The sequence below is a fragment of the Monomorium pharaonis genome, chromosome 7 (genome assembly GCF_013373865.1).
Source record: "Monomorium pharaonis isolate MP-MQ-018 chromosome 7, ASM1337386v2, whole genome shotgun sequence".
Taxonomy (NCBI): domain Eukaryota; kingdom Metazoa; phylum Arthropoda; class Insecta; order Hymenoptera; family Formicidae; genus Monomorium; species Monomorium pharaonis.
In genome coordinates, this window is record NC_050473.1 from 2932748 (window position 1) to 2954344 (window position 21597).

The following is a 21597-nucleotide window of genomic DNA, read 5'->3' on the forward strand; positions in this document are numbered from 1 at the left end:
TATTGAAAAAGAAACCACGGTCTGTCCGGGTCAGTTAGGCAAAATTAATTCGGATTAATCTCGTATTAATGGCGCATTAATATATACGGCCGTAGATTTCATGGCGATCTCATTTCCGTCTCTCTTTCGCATTTCTTCCACGAGATTATCTGTAGCGGGCAATGACGCGAAAAGAATTGGACGGAGGAGAAGAGTGTTCTTTATATATAATATTACAAAATTCACGTTTATTCCGTACCCTACGACTGCCTCTTACGTGCCTTATTTCGTTTCGCTTTGAATTATTCATAGGTCGACAAACGCACTCTCACATACGTGCGTAATTTAACGTAACGTAACATCAGTATCTTTAGCTGCGTATCGCATTCAAGTTTACGTGATCAAATCGCGCATAATCGAGCGGCAAGTAGATGAAAGCGGTGTATGGCGTTTCACTTTTATTGGCATTAAAGTTGAATTGACAGTCAGTGTAACGCGATCTAATATAGCGCATAGAATGGAGACTCATTAAACGGTCACGAGTTAATTCCCTATTAATCATAATCGCGACGGTAATTTGATCATCGTGTCGCGATCGCTACATAATGTCCATTTTCCCTCGGCTTGTTGTTAATAACTAGGAAATTTGAAACCGATAAATTTAGAACCTTTTTTAAACCGCAATGAAATTACGTTCAACGCATGGGTATCTGTTTTTTAGCAATTTACCGTATTATTAAATTACTGTTCTACATCCGACGTTAATTTATGCGAGCCTAGGAATTCACAATAACTCTTTATTACTTTTCGCTGCTATTAAGATGCTTGTGCCACCCTAAGGATCCTAAAATCATGTCTAATTTTAATATTTTTTTGCAAATAAATTGTTTTATTAAAAATATGTTAAAAGATAACTTTATTATACGTATGTTAAAGTATGTAAAAAAAATTTTTTATCACAAAAATTTTGAACAATGTTAATTGCAAAATAAATTTCAATATTTTGCAAAACCCCTATGTACTTTAAGAGTCTGTGGTATGCAGATGATAACGCTTTTTTTAATTTTGCTCTAAGGTTTAATTTTGCTTTAATCGTTTTTCTGGAATCTTGTACACCGTTTATAATACGCCATTTTGCATGGAGAATGAAAAATAGTCTCACAGTAAAATCCATACTCTGTCATTTTGTACATAAAAAATTTGTGGGGGTTTACTTTAACATATGTATAATAAAGTTCTTTTAATCGATTTTTAATATAATAAAACAATTTAGTTAGCTGCAAAAAATTATCAAAGTTAGTAATTTTTAGACCCTCAGAGTGGCATAATTACCTCAATCTGCATTTTAATTTTGTATAATGTAACAGAGTAATCGTTTAATAATTATTATTATTTGATTATTCTTTTTGCAAAATGAATATCACAAAGTTATGTAGAAGGGAAAAAATATAATTCTCACGTCAGACGCAAATATCATAGCCGGTTGTGGCTCTGATGGATGATGTAGGTCAATGGAACTCGGTGCTATATATCGGTGCCTTGGGGCAAGCAAGTGGCAAGTGTCGTAACAGAAGTTTCAAAAAATATCATAAAAACAAAGTTCGTGATATCCCATGAATCATACTTATTGTCATTTTTTGGATTTTTCAGAAGCACCCACTGCCCGATACTTAAAGTCAGACAAATGCTGGTTAGAAGACTAAGGAAACGCTCATAAACTGCCATCAACCACCAAAGTGAGACAGATTGCCACCCGCGTTATCATGTTAATTCACGCAAATTCTATCCCTATATGTTCGACCCAAATCGTCAAATAGAAAGAGTCGCGTTCAGATACAGCCGTGAATTTAGATCTTTTAATTAAAAATAGTATTCTTTCAAATTCATAAATAATTTGTAATGATAAACGACAATCGGACTTTAAAATAGATAATAATATTAGATAAAGAATTTCCCTCGTAATATCTACGTTTTACACGCAGCCTGCTAACCGCGCACATATTGCGCGCACGTTACACGTATATTAGATTTATAAATCGTATTAACGTCAGCTACGTCGCTACGTTTCAATTGCGAATCTTCTTAGCGCGCGCGAGACTCTGACTTTTAATGTAAAACGACGCGAAGAGGGAATAAAACTTCGACGAAGGAGCGCGAAGAACGCGGAGTTCAGGCGCGGCGCGGGGAAACGAAATGGAATATTCCCGTAGGTATTATTCAAATTAGCCTCGGGTGTGGCTGAACACTGTCGCCGGCCGCGACAGATACAATTTGTAATGCCGGACTGCTGGAATCCCTATCGCCCGGCTGCGAGGGGGATGATGTCTCTTAACCGAGTCGTTGCCGTTCCGAAAACGCGAGTTTCCCGTCTCCGAGGGAGCTGCTGCTCGCGAGACCTCAATGACCTCGTGCCCTCCCTTTTCGGCAATCTCTTAAGGGCTTTCAGGAATATTAAGTTTGAGGCTGAAAATTAAGACGTCGCGAAGTAGCGACTCACCGTGGGAAACCCATCCCGGATCGGATGCACTTTGCGAGGTCGAAGCGACCCTCCAGGCAGATACACTTCGTATCTGTCATCCTCGAGTAACGATACGTATCTACTTTGTGATCGATTAATTGAAATCGTTCTCGCGACAGGCGCAGCGCCGACGCGCGGCACGAGGCGACACGCTTGCGACTTATTCGATTTTTCCGATATTCACACAGCGACACGATACTCAATCGCCTAGCTCGTACAAACGTCGAAAAAAATCGATTTCGTTTAGAAAGCTTGTAAAGCTCGGTGTTTCGAGCTGTCGCCGGCATCTGTTCCGTAGCTCTAACGATCGCCATGGGACAGCAGGGTGATTGTACCACGGCGCTCGGCCGCGTTTCGCGCTTAATGCACTTAAGTCTATCGTTGTGCATAAATCGCGTTTCCCGTCCACGTTGTACGTACATACCGCGATTCCATCGGTGCCGCACAGTGGCTTGATACTGCATATATCGTGCGGATTACCGGCGGTAAATTCGCGATACGAGATTTGTACACCTACGCGGAATGTAAACGGTGGTTGCTCTCCTCTGCATGTTTTAATAACCGGGGATATTGAGAAAGAAATTCTCTATACAGGAGGCAGTATTAAAAAATTGGATCTCGTCATGGCAGAAACTCGATTCGTTCAAATATTTGTTTTAGGTATGATACTACATTTCTTCTTCTATTTACTGAAAGAATTATGTGATATCGAAGAATGATCAAAAACAGCATTAAAGATATTTCTCTCGCAGAAAAGAAAGAAATGCGATATGAATATTTTTAGATATTTTTTTATCAAAACAAAAATAACTATAATCTAAAAAAAATATTATAATATAAAATATAATATATATTTAAAAGATTTATATGCTTTTGTAAAGAAAATATTCTTCAGATATTTTTCATATAATAAAAGACAACAAAATTGTTTAAAGACGTATTATAAAAAAGGACGAGTTTAAATAAACTCGTAACAAATCAATTTATATCCAACGAGGAATAATTATAAAAAATTAATTACTCTTAACATTTTTGGATTTATGTTACAAAATATGTTGGATTTTAATTAAACATAAAAGAAAACTTTATACACTGTATTCTAAAACGATGCCTAAATCTAATTCTAAGTCCCATTATTATTTTTAATTAGTTTTTATTGTAAAATATTTTTTGAAAAGTTTGCAGATAAAAAATTAGTTTTCCAGAATTCTTCATTTATTGCACGGTTACGTGCGATAATTCCGATAAACCTAAAATATGTGGTATAATCGGCTAAAAATAAACGATCAGATTATCTCGCTACGAAGTAAGTTAGGTTCGGCAGTTTATGAACACGGTATTGCGTAATAAACGTAATCAATGATATTAGCGATCTCATTTACAGCGCAGCTATTATGCAAATCACTCGTGCGTTAGAGTAAAATCAAATAAAGAATATTCCACGTTTCCATTGTACATTTTTGCATTTCGGGAATGAAAATAATTTGACTCTCGAGTGACTTAGCAACACTCGTAAAAAAAAAATTGCGTGGGCATGTACAGAAAAATCCCGAAACACTCGTCTGACGTTGTACTCCTACACTTTAATGTAAAAAAAAATATCTCATCGCGCAAAAACATCTCGTCCCGTGACAAATCGCGATCCGTCCGTTTCGATCGACTGCTCGAAAACACGCGTTATTGACGATGCGTGTTTTCTCTCCCGCACGGCACCACAGCCGCCATATCACTCACATGTTTCGACGAACGTACGGTTATGGTGCAGTTTTTTAAACAACAGACCAGGTTTGCTAAATCTGCCTGAAAGGCTTCAAAGTTTCGGCGTACTGCGTACGATGAAATAATAAACGAGACGCGTGATTTTGGAATTCTCAACCGCGAGTCGCAGATAGGAATAACCAGGAATAATTCAGAGAAATCCGCGGTGGCGCTTGCGAGGAGGCGCCTCAAGAAGATGGACGCCTCGAGAACCACCGAGTGTCCCTGGAGATTAAAGGGAGTTTATGCGCCAATCATACACTATTGTCACTCAACAATTCTGCCATCCTTATTAAATGTGGCTATTGTTACAACGGTATCCAGAGTATTCACTGGCAAACAAAGAGTAATTAGCTGCAATATGGCTGCCTATTTAGGCCGAGCTACGGTGGCTGTCGTATTCACGGGGATGAGTAATGATCGGTACGCGTTGATTTGTCGCCTGGTTGACAAATTCCCACTACAAAGACTCTCCTCTCGTTGCCAGTGCGATCGCTCGTCTCAATCGATTTTCTTCGCGAATATCATCAATAATGGATTATTCGACAGACAGAATAGACTTTGAAGAATAAAAATTTAAGCTGATTTAAGTATCGTTGCGATCGGATGCTTCAATTTTACGTCATTGCCTTCATAATTTTATAATTTTAAATTAAATAAATAAATAACACCAATTTAATAGACAAAAATCAATACTTTTTATCTTTTGCTTTAGACTTCGCCCGTTTTATTTCACTTGAGACGTCGCAATTGCTTATTATATCAATTTAACGTCATTATTTAAAGCTTTCTCGATTCTGATAAAATAAATAAATCAATTAAATAGACTATAATTAGTTCATCTACAGGAAACTGCTGTAAAAATCGTGTCTAAAAATAAAAATTTCCATGCGACGATACTGTTACTTTTCTCATGTGCTTTTAATGTTCTCGTAGTTTGTTCGTTTTATATGTATCTTTAAAATCTCTACTGCCACTTGAGAGTTTTTATCGTTAACAGAACGAACAGTTTGAAGCAGACGTAACTGCATTGTGGAATCTGCCGCGTATCCATAGAGAAGTATACGCTTCATCGTTGAATTTCGGCACGAACCCGTCATTTGTCATCTTACGGGTGCTCATTACCCGTCGGCTCGCGCGATTTTCTACAAACGATTTCACGACGAGCGTTATTAGCCTCATCGTCTCATCCCTCTTTCCACCGCGACTCCTTAGCTCGATAAAACGTCTCGACGGTGACTCATCGATCACTTTGAGTCCGTCACGAGTTTAAGAGAGACCTTCCCGAGACCACGTGTCGTCTCACCGTGGCGACACTTATTCGCTGACATTGATGTAAAGCACTTATGCCGATACCTCCTTTGCCAAAGTGCATCTCCGAATAACCGTACGCTGATGTACTTCACGACGATTTTAAGAAAGGTAACGACTTTCACATTTCTCGTCGGCAGCAAAAAGCGCATTATATATACATATATATCGTATCTTGCGCATCATGACTTTTTTATTTTTTGATCCCTTGTTTGTAATTTATACATTTAAACAGCCTAACAATATCGTCTCAAAGCTGATCCTTCAATTAGATATATATTTTGCCTCGAGTGCCTGAAACTGGATACCGCGTGTATAGGCGGCCTTTACGTCAAGCGTAGCGGTATAACGTAGAGACGTTTTGGAGTCGTGTCATCGGCGGTAACGTATGTTTACCGTTTGGCTATCCGAACAGAGACTAATTGCCCAAAGAACGGACTCCGCACCCTTTCTCACCCTCGTCGTCAAAGAGTTCAGAGATTGCGAGAACCCCCCGTCGACCTCTTCTCCCAACTCACCCCCTGTGTTCCGACACGTGCTTTCGTGCACGCGCACTTTTCCCCGCGATAACAGAACACGCGACGTATAAATTAACTTTCTTGCGCACGAAGCAAACATAATTTTTTTTCCTTCCCCCTTTTTTATAGATATTCCTCAATTGCCTGCGAGATATTTCGCGAGAGACTGCGTGAGTAAAAATACTTCCGCGTTCTGCGAGAAGTAGAAATGTGTGTTCCTTCTTCAGGCAGTTCGTGTCTACAATCGTCTCTAACTAAAGACAGAAAGAACGTCGTTTATTGTAGCGAATTTATAGCAATATTTGAGTGCCGTTAGATTGTGGCGAATGACAAAAGCGACGAGGAAAGGACTCGATAATGATTATTCGGACTGGATTTATTCTATTAATGTTCGCACATCTGTAGAACGTTTATAGATGTTTGTAAAGACACATCCTGCGTTATCTGTGATTTTTGAAAATGTGTCATAATGTTAATGACAAAATGATGCGCCGTTTAAGCGAAAATTATGAAAGCAGCGCGAAATCAACATTGATCAATTCCCAATCACGTAGATAATTATTGCCTTTCGTATTTGCGCGTTCCATACCGTGATTGTATAAATTAATCGACGATTTGTCGTCACTTTTTTTATTGTCTGGTTATTTGCAGAACTGTTTACCCGTGTCTTTGCGAAGAGCGAAATCAGAGAATACCAAAACATAATACTGTTTGGAGGATAAACACTGATCCGAATAGCCATTACCGCGCAATATCCGACGAGCTCGAAACTCCTCGTGCACTCTCGGGGGAAAAATTTCATCTACTACCGCATCGCCGTCCGAGAAAGACGTCCTTGCGAAAAATGCAATTCGGAATGAGCCGCATTGTTTGTCCCCTCTAATTGCACGCGACGTGGATTCGCGGCGCGGTACATTAAATTCTCGCCGTGTAATAAAACAGCGCAAGGAATACGTTACGGTTGAAAAATAACGTCTCGACGGCCTCGGAGAGGTGTTTCAACATTATTGTACTAGTGAATTAAATCGCGCTCGATTCATCGGTCGCTCGGTAACAAGCAGCCCCGACGTTCGATCATTTTTCAAACTAGTACCAACCCCTCCCCCTCCCTCTCCCCCTCCGTTCGCCTTCCGTCGCAACGTAATGTCGTAAATGAGAGGTGCACTACGTCTTCCCTCTTTCTGTGAGGCTCGCCATTACAAGCGAGGTTTCGCCTCACCTCGCTCTTCCCCACGCCCCCATCCGCGAAATTCGACCGTGCTAAACTAGACTCCCCGTCTCTCATTTTCCCGTACTTTTCTTTAACGCCGAGTTCACCAACTCGATACCAGCTCTGTAAATGCAACCACTTTCAAGAAAGGTTTCGTGAGAGTCGACAAAAGAGTCGGACTTCGTATTTACAAAACCCGGTCTTTTCAAATTTGTGAGTACACACAATTGCCTTTTCAACAAAGTTAATCACTTTCGCCCTCTTCACCTCGCTTTCTCTCTCTCTCTCTCTCTCTTTCTCTCTCTCTCTCTCTCTCTCTCTCTCTCTCTCTCTCTCTCTCTCTCTCTCTCTCGCATGCATTTTCTCTCGTTGCACTCGCATTCACTCCTCACTACAACGACTATCATTCCGACTCATTTCCTCTCTCGCACTCCCATTCGCTCTCCCTTTCTCTTTCCGTTCTCTTATCATCTTTTCTTTTTTTCTCTTTATTCTGGAAACGATACAGATACCCTCCATTATGCTTGAACTGCAGAAGCCGGGACAGTCGGCCGCGACGAGCGAGGCTCCGGGGATTGCCGCCCGCTACGATTCTGCCAACACAACAACAACATGGCCGCTTCACGAGTCTAATTCCTAGGCATCTAAGTTCACTAAGGGACTAACTTAGGAGAGACAATGGAACCGCCGGCGTTCCCGCGAACGCAAATTGGGAAGGATGAAATCCCAGCGCGAGCTGAAGATTCTAATGATACACCGAAATTGACGCTCGAATCGTTCAAGTAATGCAAATCAAAAGCGTTTACTGCCACGTCAGGTGTATTTCCCGAGGTAAACGTGAGAAATTTGCAAATTTCCCTGTATGCGTCTTAACGATCTAACGATGCAACTGCGAGAGATCTGCACGCTAATTACGAATGACAATCGGCCTGTTCTTTGAACCAAACTGAAAACTTTTTCTCTCTATCTATTATTATAATAAAATATTTAACAAAAGTAAGGACATTTTAGTTTTTATTTAATTTCACAAATATTTTTTAAATTTTATATACATATACATTGTTTTAAGTACGTACAATAAATATACATATTACAAGTTCAACTACAAGAGACAGACCTAGTGGCAAACGTGGCGATGCGGAAAATTGACGATTACCGGCGTTTTGTGACCATTCCAAATCAGACGGAGAGAAATCCGCGTCAGCGGCGACGACAACGCGCGCGTTGTCGGGACGGGACAATCGATCAATCGGCTCTGGCGATCTCGTTCCAATCGCGTTCGATCGAATCGCACGGTAATGCGATAAAACATTTAAGCGCTGCAACAGCATTTAAGTCCGAGCGTGGCGCGTTGCGTATCTCGCGTAGCGTAATGGGTGCTTTGTCAATCGATTTAGCAACCGATTAGCCCATGATTAATTCGTATAAGTTAATTCGAAGTACCGATTATGTTACGAACGACGTTAAATTACACGATATTATTATTGAAACGTGTCCTGCATAGCGGTCGCGCACCATTTGCAACGCATAGAAACGCGTGAATTACGTCATACCGAATTCTAAAGGCCACGGGGATTTTGATATCGGTATGGAGCCGGCGTTTTGTACATTCCACTCGATGCTCCCAAAAATAGAGATCTCTTTTTTAAATTCAGCACTCGCGTAACTGTAGTTGACTTTACGCAATCCATAATTTGCGTCAGAATTCAAGATAAAATTCTCCTTATAATTTACGTGCTGCGTACATAGATCATGTAATATATAATCAACATAATATTTTTATAATGTATTATATTAATAATATATTTTATGGAAGTACATTTTAATCTCCTTTAAATGTTTTTCAAATTACGGCGCATTAATTTTTCAATAAAATTATGAAAATTATATATTATATGCATATATGTAAATCGTCTAAAGCTTGCGAAAGACATTTATCCATTGTAATTTCCGCAAATACATCTCAATCGTAATTCGTAATGAAACGAAAATTATTGACTTACATTACTCCGTGATGCTTCCGTAAAGCCGATCGCGTTCAGGACACATTAAGGATTCGTCCGGAAATCGTCACGTTAGTTGAAAGTCCATCCATGAATTCAACGGACGCCGGCGCAATTCAGCCTTACCCGGAGAGAGAGGCACTGTTGCATAACGAACGACTGCGACAATGACAGTCGGGTATTCGCGTAACACCCCGTTTGCATCCAAATGGTATACGAGAATTTGAATCCGACTTACGCGAGATGGAGAGCGCTCGCCGTCGGTCTAGTGGGACCTCGCTCTCTCGGCGATATGCGCGGCCGTACACTAGGCTACAGGACACGTTCCAATAACATGTATTGTATTTTCCGATGAATGTGACGCGCTTTCGAAAATACGCGAACCGACCGGAAAACCGGGAGAACCGTGGGGAAGAGAGAAATAAACGTAATTATTGCGCCAACAGCGCGTTCTCTCGCGAGACGCTAATTTCTCGTCGATAGATTGGAGTGTTCGCGCGCATCGATTTATGACATTTATTGAAATCATGGAGGATGCAGAAAATTTCGAAAGTAGACATCAACGTAAATAATTTACACCGTTTCGACGTGTGACGTTTAAACGTAATTTTTTCTTTTTCGCTCTTTTTTTAATATTTACAATTAAAATATTAATTGAAAGTAATCTGTCAATTTAACTGTCCATTTCTGGATACATATGTCCAAACATTTTCTTCCTTACTCTTGAAACTCCTCCGGTTTCTACAACATTACATACATGGTCTTTTTTACGGCGCATTTTATCGCGCCGGACAGCTTGATGGATCGCGAGTCGCGTGGCAGCAAGGACGAATGTCGTAAAGTAAATAAGATTATGCACCGACTACCTGTTGATCCGCGTCATAGCCTGAAGAAGCTATCAGTTTTTAGAATGGCATAACATTCGGTGCGAATGCAAGTTGTACTCGAGCCTCATTGCTGGAACTTCGAGATCGTGCAGCTCGAAACTTCGAGATTGATCGAGGTATCTCGAAACTAATATGTGCCGATATCAACGTAAAAATCTACGAAGGGTTCGCCTACAAGGGTTTGGAGAAGTTTAAAAAAAAGTCTTAGAAATAAAAAGTCAATTCATCTTCCCCGAGTTTCTCGACAGGTAAAACTATTTTTACGCTGAACCGTTCGATACGAATGTACTAATTAGAGAGCTGAGGGGAATAGATAACGTTTTAGAAATATATAAAAGGGTTCAGTAATCTCATTTCACTTTCAGAAAGATTGCGGTAACCCGGGAAAGTGAGACTCTGATCAATTCTTTCGTACTACTTCTCGAGCAGCGTAATTGTTCGGGGGATAACAAGTCCGATCGTATATACAAGAAATAACGCGACACTCGGGAAATATGGTTCCCGCGTTGCTAAGCTTGTTAACAGTAAGTAACTTCGTAAGGAAGAGAATTTCCGAGATATGTTTACTAACGCTTTGTAACTTGAAAATTGCACAGAACGGCTCTTTGTATAGCAATTTTCGAGATAATTGGTTGTCTAGTTTCCCTATTCGAATATTGTACATTATGTATACCTAAAAACTCGCAAGTACTTATTTAGATCATACGTCTATGCGATATTTCGCACTGACGCAAACCCTGTTGCGTCAATAGTTTGATATATGCCGGTGCTCTCGCCGATAATTTTTGACCCGAGAGGCGAGCGAAGGACCAGAAGAAAGCGCGACATGCCGACGTTCCATTCTCTCTTAAGCTTCGTCATGACGAGATCAGGCGCACGCGATAAAAAGGAAAGGAAAAAAAAAAGAAGAAGAAAACGAAAGGGGGGCAGCGAGGAGCAAAAGTATATGTATGTGTAGTATGTGTTTCGGTAGAGATTATGTCACTCACTCGGCGTTGGTCTCCGGCGTGGGCAGATCACCGATGGTCGTCAGCGTCAGGGTGGACCAGTAGAGGGAGCCGAGATACTTCCTGGTCAGGGTTTCGTACGGACCGGGCCGGTACGGGTACACCCAGTCGCCCTGGAAGCCTTCGGCTTCGCTCAGCAAGTAGTAAAAGCAGCCGAACCAGTGCGCCAGTATGAGCAGTATGTGAATGAGATTCAGCACGCGCCAGAGATTCGGATAGACCGTACGCGACTCCACCATATAGTAATAATTGTACACGCGGTAGATCTTGAGGAACCTGGGAAACCTCAGCATGGGATTGCTGCCGAGGTTCACCTGGAGCAGATCGAGCGGCAGCAGCGCGAACAAATCCAGAACGAAAGACTTGGACTTAAGATAGTGACCGGCGAGCTTCCGACTGTTATAGACCATCAGGCCTTGCTCCAGGTAGCCGGTGCGAAACTGCACCACCACGTCCAGGAAGAACACGGCGTCAGTAAAGCCGTCGCAGGCGAGCCAGGTGGTGGGCGCCAGCGCCTGCAACTCCGGCAGACTCTGACGGACGATCAGCGTCCAGAGGTTGTACAGGACGCAAGCCGACAGCAACATCAGCCAGTAATAGTAGAAGTTCTCGTCAGGATTAACCACGGTCTTGGGTGGTTTCTGAGGCCTACGGGGTCGCCTGCGGCGTCGGCTACCCGTCTCCTTGTCGGTCGCGTCCCCATCGCCCTCACCGGTGTCGAGAGTCTCCTGACTCTCTGGTATTTGTCGAGTGGAGAACCTTTTCAGAAACGAATCTTCGCGCTTCAGCGGCGGCTTCTTTTGAATCGTGGTGATCGCCGAGGTCAGCTGCACGGTCGTGCGCAGTTTCATCCATCGTTGATTGCTCTTCGTTCTGCGGGCAGAAAGATAAATAGGTCGCCAGTCAAAGACAAAAAAAAAACGGAGCGCGGATCCCGCGAATCCGCTCGGTCGAACCTGCTCCTGTCAATTCAGCTTTATAGTAAACATTAATTTTAACATAACACTAATCCAAAGTAAGTTGGAAAAATTCTCAAGCCTACAATAAACATATAAATGACACACCCGATTATGTCGCTCCTTTAATCAGGTTATCATGTTAACTTTCGTTCGACGTAAGTAATGAAAAGATAAAAATCACCATTGTTCACAGATTGATTGCAGATCAAAAAAAAATACAGTTCATAAACCGTGTATAAAGGCAATATCTGAGTAATACCAAGGAAAAAACGACTGTCGGCTAGAGATATCTTAACTATCGTAGACATAAGAGCAATATCTTCAATTATAAAAATATTAATTCCACGTAGCCCCACGTTCTTCTCTCGTCTGGTTAAATGGAGTCGTTTTAAATGCGTAGCTAAATATTGAGGGCTAATTAAACATCAACGATCAGGAAATCGTCCGTGAAAATAAAACGCCCTCGCAAACATTATATGTACGTAAGCACTCGATATATTGGGATCGTAATTCCGTCCGGAATATTTTCGATGCACTTATTCGAGTGATATGCGGTGAATAATTTTTTTTTTTCATCGAAGGGAAGAATTTAATAAAATTATTTAATGAAAGAACGATTTAATGAAAGAACTTGTATTGTTTAAATATCAACGCTATGCATTTTCGATATGCGGCGGCAAATTTACGTCACGCGCTATTTTATCAGATTTAATCGTACGCATTGATCTATGAATTATCAGACGGCGCGGCGTTTATACGCGAAAAGATAAAATTCAAACGTGATAAAGAGGCTTTCAATGCGCGCGATACAAAATGCCGTTAGAGATATCCTCTATTCAATCGATCGAAATCCCGTCCTGCGACAAATCCGACTATTTTTCCAGCTGTTCCTTCGCGGCAAAGAAACCGATAAGCACGAATTGTCGCACAATAAATAATCATACGTCTCTCGAGTTTATCTATGAGAATTAAGTGAATCGTGTTATATACAAGTATCCCCCTGCAGGAACCGAGTATGTACTTTAAAGACTGATTTATCCGGACGGAAACAATCTGTTCCGATGACGCGTGCCGGGTTTATGAAAGTACCAATGGGTAAAATCATTTATCATCCAAATAAGGAGTGCAGATCAATGAGGGTCAATATTTTCTGCTTCTCGCGTTCTCGAATGTCATATTTTCTTTTCAAATATAATATGAGTGAAAAAATTATATTCTTATTAACGCACATCACCTTGTAAATTGTTAATTTTTAAAAATGTGACGAAACACGAAGCTGCAAAAACAATCACTGCAATTTCACAATCTCAATATTATTTTAAACAATGAAAATTTGAATGTAAATTAATCCCCCGTTAATTGTGCTGCTTTTTATGCGGGGATGCAATTGAGTACTTTCCAACACACGCATTACGTATCCACTTTCATTATTTTCCGCAATGTTATACAATTAAATAAAAAATATCGAAAATATATCGTTTATGTAATATAAAATTTCTTCAAATTAAAAGTAATAAATACGATAATATCTAGAATTGTAGATGAATTTGGGACAGGCGTGGTAAACTACTCGAACAATTTATCAAATTTTCAAATCTACGGAGAGAATATTTTACATCTCGCGCATGAAAACCGATTAATTAGGAAATACTGTGTGATTTTCGGAATCATGAATCACTCTTACAAAAGAGATATCGCTGGCGAATGCATCGTCGCACTCCCGCGGAATTCGAGTCAACCGTATCTATCGTCGCAAAAGATACGATACGATTGCGGCTGATAGATACGATTAATCCGCTCGCACGTGGAGAGACGACGAATTCGCGTTTTCGAGATTTAGTGAGACATGCGAGTTTCGCCGCAGTCGTACGCGCGTATATCGTCCTGAAGGAAATACGATCGCACGACGCACAAGCGTGACTTTTAATCGGGATTCCACGTGACTGCAAATGCCGAGAGTTCCTCTCGGATTCTTTCTCGGAGATCTCATGCACACATGAGCCTCGTCGCGCGACGTCACGCAGGAATCGCGCAGAAAACACATCACAAGACGCCTTCGTTCCGCAGTCCTCGCTATCATCTATTTATCTAACAAACATACACGAAGGTATATGAAGGTACATGGGTACATATGCCTACTATTCGTTCCATTCTTCAAACCTAATGAAACGGGAGGAATACATCATTCTTTTTTTAAAAATCTTTTCGAGAAGGTCAAATACACACTCGTCGTACTCTCTAAGGTCTATACAAGATAGGTAGTTCTTGCTTGAAATTAGAAACGAGCGAGAATCGAGATCAGATCAATTAGCTAAAGTGTCAGATGGATAGGAGGCAGACAGACAGACAGACAGACAGACAGACAGACAGACAGACAGACAGACAGACAGACATACAGACGGACAGACAAACAAACAGACAGACAGATAGACAGAGACAGAGACACTGAAAAATTGCATACGTTAGACAAAGACAGAAACTAAAGGTCATTATTATGCCACTACGCATTCTTGAATTGTTAATGTAACATTCATGTACTGTGTTCTAGCGTAAGATGTAAGTGTAGTGTTGTGTCGTTCGCGCTTGTATTATATAATCCTGTAAACTGGAACGCATTCTGATGCTGCAGATCTTTCTTCCTTACCGCTATAATAAATTACGTTTTTTTTTTTCTATTGAGGGATAATTCGAACACCCAACGCTGCGTCAGTAAACGTGTTTATTTTAAATGTCAGTTGAATCTATTCTAAAGCAATTCTACCGTTAGTATCGAGTTAGAATAATCGTTTCGCTTATGGAAATTCAACTGTCATCTACGTGAAAAAATATCCCGAAAGGAAACACTTCGGAGTATCATAAATTAATAACTTTTGGCGACCGCGATATTTACCGATGGCTTTCTATATTGTAAAAAAAAAGGAGAGAGAAATAAAATTTAAAGTATTCGGGATTTTGAGGTGTGCACGACGGTTAAAAATTCGCGAATATATCAATGCCGATGTAACGCGAAACGATTGCCACGCGGGCTAGCTCGTTTCAAATCGTACACCAATACCAATATCAATAGACCAATACCAATAGAGGAGAAATATTTCATTCGCGGTGTGAGATTAATCGTGATCAGTCGCTCGGCGGCTATTAATTCAAGCGTATCGCATTTCCTGGTCAATCGGATCGCGCCACGATACAAAGCAAATGGTGAAAATAAGCCGTGCTATCGATACGTGTGTATTCATCAGCGCGCTAAATGCACGAATGACAGGGCAGAGTGCACGAATTCCGCTTCTACAACGACATGTACCATTCTCTCGCTACCGGATGCTCCTTGCGTCGCCGTTCGTTTCAATTTAATATTAATGATTTAGTACCCACAAAGAAACTTGCGCGGTAACCGAGATGTCTCGTTGATCATCTCAGTGAAAGTATTCGATTAAAGTTGGCAAATTTCACTTGCAAATTACAAGCAAGCGGATCGTTGATCAGTGGAATAAAGCCGCCGAGCGAGCAATCAACGTGTAAATTCGTGTAGTAAGTTTATTATCAACGTTTGAAATTTCCAAGTCTCAACGGATATCAGAGAACAGATGCAGCGGTCACCTGTCAGCTAATCTAATACAGAATGGAACACGAGTCGTACAGTAATCTGAGGTAACAAAGTAGGAGAACGGCAAGAGAGAGAGAGAAAGAGAGAGAGAGAGAGAGAGAGAGAGAGAGAGAAAGAGAGAGAGAGAGAGAGAGAGAGGATAGGATAGAATTGCAGTGAGCCAGTAGCAAGTTACTTTCGTGCGGTTTCATGTCGAATGCAGGGTGACGTTCACGAGGTAAAACGATCGGATCGACACTCGAGCCTTTCGCAACACTTACCCGCAATTCCGTCATTTAATAATACCGACATACTTTAAGGCAATTATATTAAATTGTAAGTTCAACACGACGCGCGCGTCCGTCGATAATCGATCGTCTAGAATTACGTATGCAAATGTGTTGTTATAGATCGCCATTTATTCGATTGTATTTTACGTGATTGATGCAAAGATAAATGTGTCTGACACATGACATTTTGTCACACTCTACAAAGTGTAACAAAGGTGTAATAAAAGTTGCACTTTTAAAAAAACGTTTTTCGATTTCAGTTAGTTTCCCCGCACATCGCTTTACAAGAATGTTACCTTCGGCACTAAATTTATCTAACTGAATCGGCACTTTTGTGATTCTTTTTTTATAGTCAAAATCAATAGTTACAAAGTCGATAATCTCGTACGCGACCTACGCCGTTGCCTTCGACACGGCGATGTTTTTCTTCCATACAAACCTTATTGCAGATCGTACATTTACTTAGTGAAGTTTCGTGCCCTCGTAAAATTTTTACGTTCCTTCGTTTTACGTCGGTGATCGGCCGTGGTATCGCGATAGGAACAACATCAAAACAGAACTGCAACGTGCTCGCAGTCGAGAGACGTTCTTGAATAATTCACTCGTTGTTGAAAATCCGCGAAATGCTTTTAAAACTAGTCTCGAGGACCGGAACGTAGTTCAAAAAATCGGAATCCCTCGTAGTGTTCGATTCTATCGTGTACACGGAATGAATAATTGACAAGATGCAAACACCGGCGCGCGAAATCTTCAATACTATTTTAAAAACAAAACCACTTCCGTAAGTCCCGAGACTTTTCTTCCTTTCAAAAAATCGTGTGTAAGTTAGCGACTAGAAATTCTAACGAACCAACAAACATTTTATTGTCAATGATTTTAAATAATACCGTAACTGCCAGAAAAAAATTAAAGTATAAAATAATTTCGAATCTAGTAAAATCTTGAATACAATTGAGTTATTTATTATAATAATTAATGTGTATAAAAATATACAAAATTTAAAATCTTCTTGATTCACGTTATTCATTAATTAATTACTTAACCAATTTCAAGTTGAGATCTCATAAAAAAAAACAATTATTTCTTCACGAATAATTTTTATATTGCACGATAAGGAACACTGTGCGAGACGTGTAACGCTTTTAAAAATAAAGTTCCAAAAGCACACATGTTGACTACAAGTGAATGCTTCAAGGCACCGTGCCGAGCTCCCAACGCAATTCGTGACAGTTTTGCGTGTATGCCTATGTCAGTGTGTCAGACTTGTGTGTGTGTGTGTGTGTGTGTGTGTATGTGTGCGGATGACAGTGCCAGAGGTTACCGTCCATATCTGCTAATGGCGGGAGTACCTCTTGATTTTGCGTAGAGAGGAATATAACGCCATGACCGCGCGTACGTTACTCCATTTTTGCGAGCCCCTCGAGCTACGGGACCTCCTGGCTGCTGCTGCTGCTGCTGCCGCTGCGGGTATCTCTGTATCGAGGGCGTAGCTCTCCTGCGATTCCGAGGTGGTCGAGGTGGCGGCAGGCCCAGCAACAGCACCAGCCGACCTGCTCGCGAAGACTCGTCGATGATGGTCCGAGATGGCGTTTCGCCGACGGTAGATCTCCGATGACCTGCGAAGAAGATACAGAGAACCCACACGGGTTGCCTCTCCCTCCCGCGCGCACCCTCTTTCTCACTGTCTCTATCTCTCGCACACGCATACTCGTCCATGCACATTCATGCTCTTTCTGCCCTTCTTCTCTTTCACGCACCTTCCGCGCGACCTGACCCCGAGATACACTCGCCCTGGGATGCGTTATGTATGAGTGAGTGATACAACATCCGCTTCAAACGAGATGGTTTCCTTTAATGTCGGCATAATTTCTTCACACGAGTCCGTACTACGCGTCTGTTAGTTTTTCCCCGGCTCCCGGGAGATCGTTTCGCTCGTATAACGCGTGTTGTGGATAAATATTAATTCTAAAAGTAATACTAAGAGGTCAATTACTGCGCGCAGCGCGAAGAAAAGGGGGGAAAAGTAAAGAAGATCAAGCTCTGAATACAAATTTTCTTCAAAGTTTGTTTAAAATCCAAGCGGGAAAAATCAACGAGATCTCACGAGTTTCCGGATTTTCATTCCAAGTTCAAATAGGAAATGGGCTTTTAAAGCTTCGTATTTAAGCCGCGGAGCGTATATATATATCACGTGAACGTATTTCTCTTAACAATGACTAATTCCCGATGCAACGTGACTTGTAGTTCTCACGCCGCACTTTAGGTCTCGAGCCGTGATCGATAACACGTTCGGGATATCTACAGCTGAAACAACGGTCTCGCAAAAAAAGAAGTTACGTTCATCACGGGGAACGATCTCGCACGAAAGCGACGTAATACAGTTATGGCTTGTAACATATATCATTGAGTACGTGAACAGGTTTTATCACTCACGTCTTCTCTCTTTCTCGCATACTCGTTCTTTAAGTCACTCTCGTTACTTCTCTCGCACACAGAGGCGCAATCACAGGCAATCCTTCATCCTTTCCTTTCCGTGTCCGTCTGCCCATCTCCATATCACATCACGTGAAAAATGAGCCACCCGCTGAAAACTCGCCAACCGATGCGATACGTAACGCTAAATTCATTTATCCTCTTTCAGCCATAAAAAAAAAGAATTCTGCCGCTTTTAACGACAGAGATTGGACGCCACGACATATCGCGACATTAATTGCCGCGACGCGTGAATTCGATAACGCCGACGGTTTGCAGAGTGCGATTTACACCATCGGGATTGCGGGAATACGATTGCGGCGGAATCGCCGCGTTCGAGGGACGAGGGGATACGAGCGGCATGGGAAAACGGGAGCCTGGACCCGCGGAGTTTAGGAGATGGATCCATGCTGAATAAATAAAGGCGGAACTTTTGCTGATTGTGCGCCTTGTTCGCGCGAGATGCCATGCGTGTTGAAAAGTCGCAGTGAAAGAGGAACGAAGAAGGAGGAAAAAGGAAAAACAGACACGCGGGACAGACAGCGAGCAGCGAGTCCCTGTCGGACGCAAAACTTCGACTTGGAAATTAGTTCCGTCGCCCTTGCCAATTATTCCGCGCGCGGAAATTTTAATTCTACTTTAATATTACAGAAACCAGACTTCCCCCTCCGCCTCTCTCTCTCTCTCTCTCTTTCTTTTGGTAAATTCACTTTGTTCAGTGTGCATGTATTCTATTATTTCTACTGAACTAATCTAAGGACTGATCAAGCGCAATCTGTTTTTCTTTCATACAAGAACTTAAAGAGAAAGAGAGAGAAAGAGGAGAGAAAGATTAATTCATATTTAATTTTATAAACTTGCATTTATCGCGATAAAATAAAGATTTATAACAGAATTCCTAAGATTTCGCAGAAGAATAAAATGCTCGTACATTTCCCGCTTTGTATTCGCCGAACTTTCCCAATGTTCCCTCACATTCTTCGTAATGATTAGAAGTGTCATGATCAAATGCACCTGGGAAGAGATACACGAGAAATTCGCACGAAACAGGAGAAGAATTATCGCTGGAAAGTCATACTCGATTTCCTTCGAGCTTGTCTCGCTGTCGTCGTTAATTTTGGCGTGTTCCCTAGTCAATGACGTTAATCCGCAGTTAGAGGTCTTTTCAAAACGCTCGATCGAAGTTTCGACAGCGCGTACAGGGACATTTAACCCAGAACTTTCGATTGGACACCCTATTAAACGATACATGTCAGATACCTACCGCCATGAAATCTGAGACACTACTGAAGGGAGAGACCGGTTACTCATCCCACGACCGTTCACCTACTTTACAATAACTGACCCAGTTAACTTCATTCCCAAGTTCTCTTCTTCCCCCTTACAAAACTCACAATATTACTTCGGCTCTCTGCCAAGAGTGGAAACTATTTTACCTTTACGTACTCGCACGTTCCATTAGCGCGTCGCCGTCAACGATGTTATTTTATTGACTTTATTAACGACTCCACCAACCTCACCACAGCATCGCAGAGAAGAAGTCTCGATAAATACAATAAACGAATAATCCAATCAAAAGTTTTTCCGCTCGATTTCCCGTACGTAGTCGCCGTTAGCCGTTCTGGTACAAAGTCTTTTCGAGATATCCAATGTATATACGGCCGTTTCGAGTCGCTTGCAGATATACAGATCGATTTGCAGCTTACGTTCTCAGCCAAATTGCTCCTTCGCGGTAAAGTATGCTTACAGTATCGCGACTAAACACGCGAGATTTCTTTGTCCGTTCGATTAAATGTGGAAACGGGTGAAGCTGAATCCGCTTAAATCTAAAGCTAACGCGAGTTTCACATGCACGGTCGCGTTTGACCACGGTGTTCGTCATTCCTCGAGCGGAGCCAGAAAAAAAATATAATCGAATTAATGAGATAATCTCGTGTTTTCTTCAATCATCCGAGAGCCGGTCGACGTTTTCTGAAAAGAAAATACTCGGTCTCGTAATTCTTGAGACAATAAAAAGTTCTTCAAACTTCTCTTCACTTATTTAAAGTGGCACAGTAAAATATTAAACTACAGACTTTATTCGGGAACATCCTTCACATCACTTTGCATGAGAAACAGTTCAATCAACATAAAAAATGTGACAGTCTTTTCTCTCTCTTCTTTTTCGGGAAAAAATGTCTTGTGTAATATTAGCAATCAATTTTTACAATATCTGCGCTTTATAAAGTTAAAGTCTATCATAAATTTAACGATTATCTAGTTTCGAGAGATTGTGGTGACCTAAACTTCCACTTAATTTATGTCCTCCCGAAAAGGAAGGAGATCAGGTTTCAATGAAAAATATCGTGTTTGTTTCTCGCTACTTTCTGGAGGAGTCGCGAAATAAAGATATGTACCTGCGACGTAACGCGAAAAGTGAGCAACGCAAGACACGTTGAAGTGTCTCGCTCGTCTGCCTCTGCCGCTTCTACGATCGTGTCGTGCCTCTACAACAACGCCATGACGGTGTTAATAAATGACATTCCGTTATCTATTTACCCTCCGATATTTTCCGCCTTGGACATTATATACGTCGATAAATTGAAAAGCTCCGTTAAGGAATTTGTTGGAGAAAAAAAGAACAAAAGGTTTTGCGAAAGCAAAATAATCTAAGAGAAAATTGAAAACGTCTTATTTAAGTTGTAGGTCGTTTAATTACTAAAAATCGAGATATCATAAATTTCTATACGAGTAATAATCGGAATGTTACCGGATAACTCAAGAGAAAATTGAAAACGTCTCGTTCGAACCGCGGTTATTCAATTACTGATTGTTGAAAATCGAGCAATTACAACGCCAGAGAAAGAAGAGAAAGAGAGAAAGAGAGAAGTCTTTAAAAACCAGAAATAATAGTCCGGCTCGTATATTTTCCAATGAAACAGAGGTAACGTCAACGCTGGCAATGAACTCCGTTACATTCGTTCTTATCGCGTTGGGAAATGAAGAATTTTTTATGGAAATCCTATGACATACTTGTCGGGTCCTCGTAAAAGGTTGCTTTGTCAAGAACGATTGTACGACTTCAGAACAGTGCGCTTATTTTCATTTCAGAATAAAGTAACG

At 41.2% G+C, this 21597-nt stretch overlaps 1 protein-coding gene across 36 annotated transcripts in view; it reads right to left on the reverse strand.

The window, feature by feature from the left end:
• The window catches only part of LOC105832045, a 141571-nt gene that overhangs the window by 32334 nt on the left and 87640 nt on the right, over positions 1-21597 (reverse strand). For 34 of the 36 annotated variants that reach the window (XM_036289244.1, XM_036289212.1, XM_036289239.1 and 31 more), the window contains 3 exons: positions 17373-17639; positions 11174-12064; positions 7807-7887 (listed from right to left, as the gene is read on the reverse strand). In XM_036289244.1, coding sequence (XP_036145137.1) covers positions 7807-7887; positions 11174-12064; positions 17373-17639 — 1239 coding nt within the window. The remainder of the gene's footprint in view (positions 1-7806; positions 7888-11173; positions 12065-17372; positions 17640-21597) is intronic. The other 2 variants (XM_036289240.1, XM_036289243.1) reach the window with 2 other exon arrangements.